At 38.7% G+C, this 12,199-nt stretch overlaps 1 protein-coding gene across 7 annotated transcripts in view; it reads right to left on the reverse strand.

Annotated features, from left to right (window-relative positions):
* Positions 1-12,199, reverse strand: part of GRIA3 (glutamate ionotropic receptor AMPA type subunit 3) — a 308,828-nt gene that overhangs the window by 68,213 nt on the left and 228,416 nt on the right. For all 7 annotated transcript variants that reach the window (XR_003509870.1, XM_027535412.1, XM_027535411.1 and 4 more), the window contains one exon: positions 10,014-10,390. Coding sequence is in view for 6 of the 7 variants with exons in the window: in XM_027535412.1 (XP_027391213.1) it covers positions 10,014-10,390 (377 nt within the window). In the remaining variant the exon portion in view is untranslated. The remainder of the gene's footprint in view (positions 1-10,013; positions 10,391-12,199) is intronic.

Below are 12,199 nucleotides of genomic sequence, written 5' to 3' on the forward strand. Positions count from 1 at the left end.
GATGATGCATAAGTTTTAATCAGGGAACGTCTTGTTCTTGAATGTAACTATGCATAGGCATTACTTGGGGTGTTTGTTAAAATGCAGATTCCGAATATCCGAGTGCTCAAAAATCTGGACTTTTTAAGCATCACTGGTGATAGCAGTGGTTTGCTGATCAAATTGAGAAATACTGTTCTTCTCCATCAGTGATTCTCAACTCTGCCTGCATATCAAAGTCATCAGGGGAGCTTGAGACAAAACAAAAGAAAACAAAACAAAACACAATGACCAAAAAAAAAATAAATAAATAAAATGGCAACCCACTCCAGTGTTCTTGCCTGGAGAATCCCAGGGACAGCGGAGCCTGGTGGGCTGCTGTCTGTGGGGTCGCACAGAGTCGGACACGACTGAAGCAACTTAGCAGCAGCAGCAGCAGACTCCACCCCAGATCAATGAAATCAGAATCTCCGGGGGTTGGGCCTAAGCAGCAACATTTGAAAAGTTTTTATTTATTTATTTTTGGCTGTGCTGTGTCTTCCTTGCCACTCAGGCATTTCTCTAGTTGTGGCGAGTGGGGGCTACTCTCTAGTTGCGGTGCGTGGATTTCTCATGGTGGTGGCTTCTCTCATTATGGATCAGGGGCTCTCGGGCACGTGGGCTTCAGTAGTTGCAGCGCACAGACTCATTCATTGCAGCTCCCTGGCTGTAGAGCACAGGCTCAGTAGTTGCGGTGCACGGGCTTAGTTGCTCCACGACATGTGGGATCTTCCTGGACCAGCGATTGAACCTGCGCCTCCTGCATTGTCAGGATGAGTTTTTACCACTGAGCCGCCAGGGAAGCCCCAGCAGCAGCATGTTCATAAAGCTCCTTGGGCACATCCAGGATTAGAGCCACGGTCCTACATCATGAGAGTACCTGGGGATAGGGTCTGCGGGAAGTTAGGGGGCAGTGTAAGAACCCCGAATGCTTAAAGATGGATACAGGCTTGTCCTGAGGAAACATCACCTCCTTTGCAATGCTGCTGAAGGCTGGCTCTGTGTGCAGAAACGAAATGTGGTCGCTAGGTTTCATAAAACATTGCCACATTATTCTGAGGATAGTTCTTCTCTGAGGCATAGCTCCATCCTGGTTAGGCTGTGTTCTCTCATGCCCAGAAAAGCTCACAGGAAAAGAACCCGCTCTGTCATAGAGTCAAGAATAGGCGTAGGAGCCTGGCACCTCTCCAGGCTCTGTGGGAAGAGGGCAGCTCTGGGCTGAAAGCTGGCAAGTCAAGCTCTTCTCTGTCTGTACATGCATTCTACCACTTGGAAGCAAAGTTAAATTCCTGTGTCCCAAGATAACCTTTTTTGAGCCTCTGGAAAATCCAGTTGTTTTAGATTTTACACTCTGATCAAATCATTTTGGCACATGTTTTGATAAATAGTCTTTATTGATTAACTGTAAAAAAAAACTACTTGGTTTTTTTAAAGCCTGTAATTTCTGTTGGTCCCTGGATGCTTCAAACAACCCATATTTATTTCTGAGTGTAGTCACTTTTAGTTTTTTGGCTGTGCAAATCTGCTTTGCAACAGATTTTTTCTAACTAATAGTTATACTCTCTGAGTATTTCACCTGGGAACATCTCCCTTTTAATAAGAAGAGGTAAAAACATCTGGATGAGTCAGAAAGAATGTCACACTTCCAAATGCTAAAAGTATATGGAATATTTCAATTATGAATTTGTAACTTTCATAGTCTTTCTTCATTGTTGACATATACATTTCACTTATTCTGGGCTGATCTGACTCTGGAAATACTTTTTCTATATAAAAGATGAATGTTTAAAGTGGCATTTGTAGTAATTAAAAAAAAAATAATAGCTAACACTTAAGAAGCACTTCCTATGTGCCAGACTCTGTTTTAATTGTTTACATGTGTCAACTCTTTTAATCCTCCATCCCTGTGCTTAAGTCATATTTTACAGATAAGAAAATGGAGGCATTCTATAGATAAATAACTGAGGCAAAGAGATGAGAAATAGGAAATAAATCATCTAGATGTACACGAGAGGAAAGACATGCCCATATTTTTATAGTATAAAATATTCACATTTTGTATAAGAAAATCCAGAATGGTGGGTAGATTATAGAAGGAGCAATTTTCCTACAAACTCTGAGAAATACTGTTGCAGGAAAACCAAACATGTTTGGGTAATTATTGTTTATTATCTGTTGTTCATTTGGAATGGAGCTGTGAATGCCATCCTTATTTGGGATGATAGGGTTTTATGGAGATCAAGGGGAAAACTGATTTTGGAGTATTTCCAGAATCATGGTTTGGTATGGAAAGCGGTGTATTCTGCTGCCGTGAATACTAATGGTAGTTTATGTATTATCTATTTGAAATGTGGAGAACAACACAGTAATTTATGAAAATTACATTGGTGTCATGCTATTGCAGCTAATAGACTCTGACTGTATCTGTGTGATCTAAAATCAAGCCTGCATATCATAACCTGGTTATTTTGGCCACCTTAATAGCTGACTCAGATAATCATGTGGTTAATCCATATGACTTAGCTGAAATTGTCTGTTTACATGACCGAAAATAAAAAGCTAACTGGTCTTTTTTGTGACCTCTTGTCTATATGGTTATTGATTTTGGCAGTTATGTAGTTAATACCACAATAGACCTACGATCATAGAGAATTTTGGTGAATATCCACATAGAAATGGTAAAATAGTATCTACAAGCATCAGCATAGATGGAAAAAGGAGCTTCCTGGGAATCAGCATTGAATGCACTCAGCATTCTCCCCTTAAGACAGTAGTGGCTTTGACAAGAGTCTTGGAATTTCTACCACTTTCTTCCCTTGTGTGACAGTGATGCCTAAATTGTTTTACGGAGAATGTGTGCAGCGGAACTAACTGGGAAGAAGCTCTATAAAAATCTTCACATTTCCCTTTTCTCATTAGTGAAACTATAGCCATTTAAACCCACATTTCACATGGAGGCTATATAAAAAGTGACTGATGGGTCAGCCCTATCACATTTTTAAAAGGATCCATTAAAACAAGACAAGACTTTATAGTTGAGTTAGAAAGACCTGTCATTTCTCAGTATCTTTCCTTCCATTAATGCAGCTTCGAAATGCTTAACATTCATTTCAAGTAGTTTTGTTGCACAAGACAGATTTGGAGGTTAGCATAATGAAATGACTGTAAAATGCTGCACATTTAGTATTTATATAAATGTGTTAAAGGAACATATCATACCTTTTGAAGGAATGTAAGTGGAGGCATGAAGTTAATGAAAGGAAATTAGCAACAAGAGAAAAACAGACATAAAAACATTGCAAAATAATACACAATGCTCCTGTTATCTGTAATCAGAAGAAACTAGAGTTTCTGAGTCAATAATAAAGTGTATTTTATGGCCTCTAAAATGATAATAAAAGTGAGCAATGTGCTGTAACCTTCATCCTGTAAGTAAATTTTGAAATCTGCACTTTACTAGCTTCAGAAGATGAAGAGCTAGAACTGCAAACTGCTTCTCCTTTGCACAAACTCTTCATCATTCCTTTGCTTCCTTCTTTCTTCCAAAGTATGCATCATCCCTACACTCCACTCAATGTTGTGTCTATGACAGATTATTTTTTAAATGTGCAGAATCCATCTTCTGCTCTTCTAGTCTTCTCTGATGGGCATAACTAACCATCTCCCCAAAACTTAAGACTAGGGCTTTCAGGCAGAAAAGACATGAAATAGTTGTAATAAAAAATCCTGCTATTACAATTAATTTATTATCGCTCCACTACTGCTTTGAAGTGAATTTACAGTAGGATTAAGACCCTGCTCCTACATCAGTAAAGGAAAGGTTATTACTTTAAATGGAGCCCCCGAGCTCCTGTTATGTTTGATCCCATTCATTTTTTACCCTTTGTATATTTTATTCTTCTGCATATACTTTCTATTTTAAAGGAGGATCTGTATATCAGCTAACCTGGAATGGATCCCCTGCCCTCTTGTCCAAAGGATTGATATCTTCAAATCTTAACAGGACAATAATACTCATGGAATAATGTGTACACAGCGACCAGGTTCAAGTTAGCATGTTCTTTCCATTTTCTCTGTTCTCATTCCCTGGAACCTTGTATCTTGAACTTGGCAGGCCCTCAGATGTCCCTGCAGCTCTAGAGAAAGTCAGCAGGGGGAGCATTTGTCTGGGAGGACTTAGACTCTGGACTGCTTAGCAGTACTATCAACGTTTTACAAAGGAAATACATTTCAGATTAAAAAAAAAAAATTACAACCACCTGTCAATATTAGCAAGACATTGCGGAATAATACAACCAAAATATTTGCAAGTGGTGTAATCCTTAAGGAAAGCCCATTAGGGGTTCAAAAAGGGATGTTGTCAGTTACTTCTCATCAGAAATCAGCTATCTGGCACTGACTACAATTTCAATTGGATTCCTAAAGAGGATTAGGAACTAAAATGCAAATGCAATATGAACTATTGGTATTTGTGAAGCCAGCATGGTTAAGAGCAGCCAGTTTAAAAATGATAATCGCTACTATGTATTGAGTACTTACTATAGGTCAGGCACTGTGCTTTACATTTTATAGATGAGGAACTGAGCCTTAGCAAGATTTAGTTACTTGTCCTACGTTACACAACAACTAGGCAGATTGTGAATCTGGTGAGACAAACTCCAACACCCACACACCTAATCACTATGCTCCCTCCATCTGGCTACACCCACTGGCTATCTCCCCATGCCCCAATCAAGGGGGAAGAAGGTTAAAGGCAAGCAATCTCCTCATACTTTCTCTCCTGACTCCCCCTAGAAATTCATTCGTGTATGAATACAACCTCAGCTTATTACATTGATTACTCTCTCTATAGGTGATTCGGTCTCACCTGACTTGGTCACTCTGAACAACTGGGGTAGTTGAAAATATCAAAGCTAATTGACATAGACTCTTTAAGCCTCTAGGTTTCCATTCATAGCTTAATTTGATGGCAATGGAATCATGCTCAGTTTTCCTGGTGATGTCTCATTGCTGATCTCCCCGTCTTTTACTTTGAGTGAACACATGTTCAGTAGCATTCTTAAATGCTCACTGCCTACTTTCTTTAACAGCCAGCTGTTTTTTTCCCTGGAAAACAGCTCTTGGGGCTGAGCATGAGGGAAAGAATGGAACAAACAGTGTACCATTAGGTCGATAGTGGGAGGCAGTGTGTGGTAGTGGAAATAATTGTACTGCTTGCTGGCTCTTAGAAACCCCACGACCTTGGCTTCCATGACATTATCTCTCCAGGCACTATTCCTTTGTCATGATGTGAGAAAATCAGTATGAAGTGGAAAGAGCATGGATTTTAGAACTAGAGTTTGAATACTAGCTTTGTCATTATTTGCAGGGCTAGGCAAATTGTTTCACCTGAGCATCAACTGCACCTGAAAAATAAGTATAATGCCCACCTCGTGGTAGTGTTTTGAGGATTAGAATTCACATTAAAATACAGGTAAAGTGCCCAGATGCAGAGGGAACTCAGAGAAGGTTGTTGTTCCTGGGCCCTCAGTAAACAGAAGCAGTTGGATTAATTTATCTCTGAGATTTCCTCATGCTATGATATTTGATAATTCTACTTTAAAATGTGGTCTCTTATAATGCCTTCAATTGTTTCAATTTTGATAAAAGCCAGAGTGTACAATGCATGCTCACATTCTGGGCTTGCTGGAAAGTTTGCATTCCAGGTATGGCCACTGAACAGAAATAAAGTATCATGCTGGCATTCACAGCTGAAGGCAACCACGAATCTTAGAGTGCAACTATGTGATTATTGGGAATTTCTAAATCAGTTAATAGAAGAGCACCTTACAGTGGGGTTTGCTGCTATATAGTTGAGCACAAATATATAACCAGTAGCATTCTCAAGACAAGGAGAAACATGTTCCCTCCTTACTTGTATGTAATAAGTATACTAACAAGTATAACATATTATCAAGAGATTTAAAGATATAATGTCTTTTGAAGGACATAAAAGACAGTATTGAAGGAGAGAGTACTCATATGGTAGAAAATTTAGAGTTTGTAAAGGTAATAATTTATTACTCAGAAGCACAGTAAGGATAATACTTGTTACTTTGCCAGGTTGAGTTGAAACCAGCATTCAGGGAAAAAAAATGGAACAGAATCGTGAATATCAGAATGCATGGCACACTGTAAGGGTAACGTCTGGTGAAACTTGTGTTATGTACACATATGTGCACTGAGTTGTGTTGGAAAATTTATTTCTGACCAAAGGCCATGCTCAAAACCTTTGAAAGGTCTATAGGAAGTGTCTAGTGCAGAATAATAAAATCTGTACCTTGAAAAAAGTACCTGAGATATTTCAGTGCCACAGAAGAGCCACAGCTAAAATTCTGCTACAAAAAAATGAAAATAAAGAATCTTTCCAGCTTGTCATTTTTAGGCCATCATTTTAAGTTGTTACTTAATGAGGCAACATGCAGAAATACTTCTAAAAACAAATGACCTTTTAAGGGTGCAGCTTGAGTATGCACAGTAGTATGCAGCACTCCAGTGGGGCAACCACAATTTTAGTTTTGAAAATTCACTTACAGAAACCAATACAATCTCCAACCTCAATAAGTCTTTAGCATTGCCTCAACACAGGTTACCAGTCATGTTAAAATCATTCAATTACAGGATCATCCAGAAACCCTTGTCTCTTGAAGTGAACATTAAAAAGAAATCAGACAAGAAGAATGAACTCCCAGATGGTATTCTAAGCACAAAAGGAACAGGGAGTGAAATAATTTGGAAAACCTGACCAAGCAGATGGAGGGTGACAAAAAAGAATGACTTAGACAAATGAGGCTTGACCCACACATGTTATATTAAAAAGCTGCTGAAGATGGTCACCAGTGATTTATACTGTTAAACTCATTTAAATGAAGGCAATATGCATAAATACTTAAAAACAAATGGATAATCCATTTGTGTTCCAAGTAGATAATCTCAAAATGATGTACTCTATAAAAACATGGTAGGTGACCTCTTGAGTCCTAGTTTAAATAAAGATCCCTATTGCCAACAAAGGTCCATCTAGTCAAGGCTATGGTTTTTCCAGTGGTCATGTATGAATGTGAGAGTTGGACTATAAAGAAAGCTGAGCACTGAAGAACTGATGCTTTTGAACTGTGCTATTGGAGAAGACTCTTGAGAGTCTCTTGGACTGCAAGGAGATCCAACCAGTCCATCCTAAAGAAAATCAGTCCTGAATATTTATTGGAAGCTGAAATATTCATGCTGAAGCTGAAACTCCAATACTTTGGCCATCTCATGCGAAGAGCTGACTCATTTGAAAAAACCCTGATGCTGGGAAAGATTGAGTGCAGGAGAAGAAGGGGATGACAGAGGATGAGATGGTTGTATGACATCACCGACTCGATGGACATGAGTTTGAGTAAACTCCAGGAGTTGGTGATGGACAGGGAGGTCTGGCATGCTTCAGTCCATGGGGTTGCAGAGTCGGACACGACTGAGCGACTGAACTGAACCAAACTGATATGTTTGTATAATTGACTCTGGTCAGTATTTGGATTCATGTTCAATTTTACCAAAGCTAAAACTTTTTATTTAGGAAATAACTCATTTTTTATGATTATATAGATGTTACATTTGCTTATAATATTTTCTGATTATGAATCCACCACGACATTTGTTTAGGTGAGTCAACACTTTAAGTGGGTGAAGTCTAGGACATTAACATTCAATATCTTCAATAGCATCACTGAGATAAATATGCATACCACAAAATCCACCAATGTAAGTGTGCAATGAATAAATTTAGTAAATTTAGAGTTGTGCAACCATTGCCACAATCCAGTTTGGGACCATTTCCATTACTCTGAAAATTTCCCTTGAGCCCATTTGTGGTTAATCTCCATAGGGATGGGACTAGGGTGAGGCAAGTGAGGCATTTGCCCCTCACACATTATTGAAGGAAGTGCCCAAATCTCATTAATCAAGATAAATAGCATTTTACTGCAATATTTTTTAAAAATCAAAATTAATGCAAAAGTTCATGATGAAAAAATAGCAAATTTTAAAATAAAGACTGGATCTGACCCTTGTGCTTGCTGTACTCAGCCTCACTTGCCTCACCCTAATTCTGACCCCCATTCTAATCCCTCTCTGCTCTCTCCAAGGCCCCAGAAATCATTAACGTGATTCCTGTCTCTATTGATTTGCCTATTCTGGACAAATGAAATAATATAATATGGGATAGTCAATAAATGGAATTTAAGACATGGAATCATATGGTATGTGGCATTTTGCATCTGGCTTCTTTCATTTAGCATCATGTTTTCTAAGTTCATGTATTAGCATATATCAGTCTTCTTCTTTTTTTTTTAGTTGCTCAATAGTTTCCCATTCCAAATGTGGCATGGATATACCATTTTGATTATCCATTCATTTGTTGATGGACATTCGGGTTTCCACCTTTTGGCTATAATAAATCAAGTTCCTATGAACATTTGTGTGTAAGTCTTTGTGTGGATATATGTTTTCTTTTAGGTAAATAAGAGTGGAATTTCTGTGTCATTTTAAGTATGTCTAATTATAAGAGACTGCCAAACTGTTTTCCAGTCTGGCTGTAGCATTTTGCATTCACACTACTAATGGATGAGAGCTATAGTCATTCCACATCCTCGTTACCACTTAGTATTGTCTGTCTTTTTGATTATAGCCATTCTAGAGGCTATATTGGAGAAGGCAATGGCACCCCACTCCAGTACTCTTGCCTGGAAAATCCCACGGAATGAGGAGCCTGGTAGGCTGCAGTCCATGGGGTCGCTAAGGGTTGGACACGACTGAGTGACTTCACTTTCACTTTTCCCTTTCATGCATTGGAGAAGGAAATGGCAACCCACTCCAGTGTTCTTGCCTGGAGAATCCCAGGGATGGGGGAGCCTGGTAGGCTGCCGTCTATGGGGTCGCACAGAGTCAGACATGACTGAAGCGACTTAGCAGCAGCAGAGCCCCATAAATGGTATTAAAATGATTATACATATGGGGGTGACTTAGCAGCAGCAGAGGCTATATAGAGGTGTCTCACTGCAATTTTAATTTGCATTTCCCCTTTGACTAATGATGGTGAGCATCTTTTCATGAGATTATTAACCACTTGTATGCCTTCTTTGGGAAAATGTCTATTCAAATCTTTCATGCATTTTTAGATTCAGGTTGCTTATCTTCTTTTCATTGAATTGCAAGAGATCTTTCTATATTTTGGATAAAAGCCCTTTATCTTATCACATGTGTGATTTCCTAACATTTTGTCCTACCGTGGCTTGTCTTTTCATTTTCGTAATGATGTTTTTTGAATTACAAAACGTTTTGAATTTTGATGAAGTCCAGTTTATCAGTTCTTACAGTGGATTGTGCTTTTTGTGTTCTGAAAATTCTTTGTCCAATCCAGGGTCACACGGACTTCCTCTTGTGTTTTCTTTCAGAAGTTTTATAGTTTTAGTGATTAAACTTGGATAAGGTACTACAGTGAAATAGTTCTAGGCAGTCAGAGAGAAAAATGAAAAATGGAGGACCTTGAAAGGGGAAGGTAGAGTTTTAAAGAAGAGTTCTGTCTTCTTTTAAATTTTTTCTAGATTCAGTCTCTGGACAAGTGAGAAAATGTTTTAGCTCAATTAGGAAACCATGCATGTTTGATCTGATCAAGATTTAGAGTTAGCTTTATCTGAATAATATCAATTTAGCTGGCAATGTTGCCTTTATCCACAGTTCAAATGTTTGCTGTAATATGTATGAATAGATGATGCCATAGAAATGCATGAAAGACATTCAAAGCGACAGTGATAACACACTTCATGGGTGAAAGCAAACAAAATGGCTTGATGATAATTTGTCATCAGATGGAATGTTAAAGAAATCTGGACTTGAGATGAATGAATACCAGATGTACACGAATGGATCATGGCCATAATATGCAAGGAGGCATTGGGTATGGCATGGAAACAAACCTTGGAGAAATATCACATCCTTGCTGCATAAAGGCACCCAAGGAAAACCAAAGACTGTTAAATATTCCAAATTCATTTGGAGGATCAGGAGGGCTTTGTGGGTCACGAGGTTCCTCATTGTTGTCTTCCAAGTGCCATTCATAAGGGCTGAATCTGCTGACGAGGAAAAGAACCACGCTGACTCCAATGTAAGCAAAGACAATGCACATCCAGATTTCATAAGCCAGGGGATCCAGAAATGAGAACACGCCTGGCTTGGATTTCTGAGGCTTCTTTATCATGATGGAGATACCCAGGCTCATAAATGGCTTTGAGAAATCTATGACTTCTTCACGGACCAGCGTTATAGTGAGTGGAGCAACAGCTATATCAGCCCTCTGGAAAAAAAAAACAAAAAACAAAACAATACACTTTTTTTTTTTTTTTTACTATTAGAGACAATATTTCCATTAGTCATTTGCCACTTAATATACCTCTTTGGTAAAAATATAAAGTATTAAGTCACCACAACCAACTGATTTGTCAATCCTTTGGTTAGACAAGTAGTAGCATTCAGTGTGGAGAAGGAAATGGCAACCCACTCCAGTGTTCTTGCCTGGAGAATCCCAGGGACTCGGGAGCCTGTGGGCTGTCGTCTCTGGGGTCGCACAGAGTCGGACACTACTGAATCGACTTAGCAGCAGCAGCAGCAGCATTCAGTGGGTCCTAAAATACTTGACAGAAAGGACACTTTGTCCTCTGAAGCATATTGACTTAGGACAACTGATTCCATTTTGTTCTTAAATTTTTTTTTGCTACTTTTCACTTCAACTTGTACTCCCCTGTTCTATATCACTGTTTCATTTTTATATTCTTATTTTAATGTTCATGTTCTTATGTCTTATCTCCCTCACCTGACTGGAAATTCTTGTGGGAAAAGCATAATAGTCTATACTTTTTATATGTGCCTCCCTCCTCACCATGGGGTGCCACACAGGACCATAGTACTCAGTTTAATACTTGAGTGTTTGCCATTATTCTTGTTGGTTTGAGAGTATATCTATAAAAACATTGTCCTTTAAAGGCAGGAATTCAATCTCCTATTTTTGTATTCATCACTGCAAAACATCCTAAAGAAATTGTAGATGCATAAAAAATAAGCTGTTGATTATTGACTATGAAATATGTAAACACGAAAGAATTCTGCATGGGCAGAGCAGTTATTAGAATACATATTAATTTATAGAGTAAGTCATCATTTCTAGTGATAAATATCAGTGTAGTACTCACATGTACTGGAGCAATAAAATAAATGTGTCAGGAGCACACTGCATAATTAGCTCAGGCAAAGGCAGACAATGTTTTTATATTAGTCCCATGAAAACAGGCACTAAGAACTTTTACACTTATTTGTCTTCCACCATAGTTCCTTTACGTCAGTAGTAGGTTTTAGCCTGGCTGCTGCTGCTGCTAAGTCGCTTCAGTCGTGTCCGACTCTGTGTGACCCCATAGACGGCAGCCCACCAGGCTCCTCCATCCATGGGATTTTCCAGGCAAGAGTACTGGAGTGGGGTGCCACTGCCTTCTCTGTTTTAGTCTGGAGCCAGGCCTTAAAATGCATAGGTAGAAAAATGCTTCTAACTAAGAAAAGGCTTTGACTGGTATATCAGGTATAAAGTGAAAATACCAATTTTGATGATAATTTTTTCTATGTTAAATAGTTATGCCTTAATATCCCTACCTTTAGGGGATGAAGGATGAAATCTGAGACAGGGTGTATCTTTTAAAAAATGATGTTTTACTGCTGTGATGTACACATGGTGACTCAAACTGATTAAGAAACTCTCCTTAATTAATTGAAGGGGAAAGTCAGTAATAAACAGCCAGCTAACATGGGTTCAGTGTTTACTCTGTGTGAGGCACTGTGCTAAGCCCCTTATGCATATTTAATTCTCGTAGCAGCCTTGAGGTTGGTACAAGATCCTTCCCATGTTAGAGAAGGAGGAAGTGAGGCATTCAGAAGCTGGGATTGAACTCTGGTCTTCAGATGCCACAACTCACTCTTTTAACCACCACAATATTCTAATTCCAGAGATACTTGCAGATTTGTATTATATGTTAACTTACATACAATAATCAACCTCAGCCAGTGACTCTTGGGTTCATTCCAGTGCATCTGAGTGCCTGTTCTGTACCAAACACTATTC

The sequence above is a fragment of the Bos indicus x Bos taurus genome, chromosome X (genome assembly GCF_003369695.1).
Source record: "Bos indicus x Bos taurus breed Angus x Brahman F1 hybrid chromosome X, Bos_hybrid_MaternalHap_v2.0, whole genome shotgun sequence".
NCBI classification, from domain to species: Eukaryota; Metazoa; Chordata; class Mammalia; order Artiodactyla; family Bovidae; genus Bos; species Bos indicus x Bos taurus.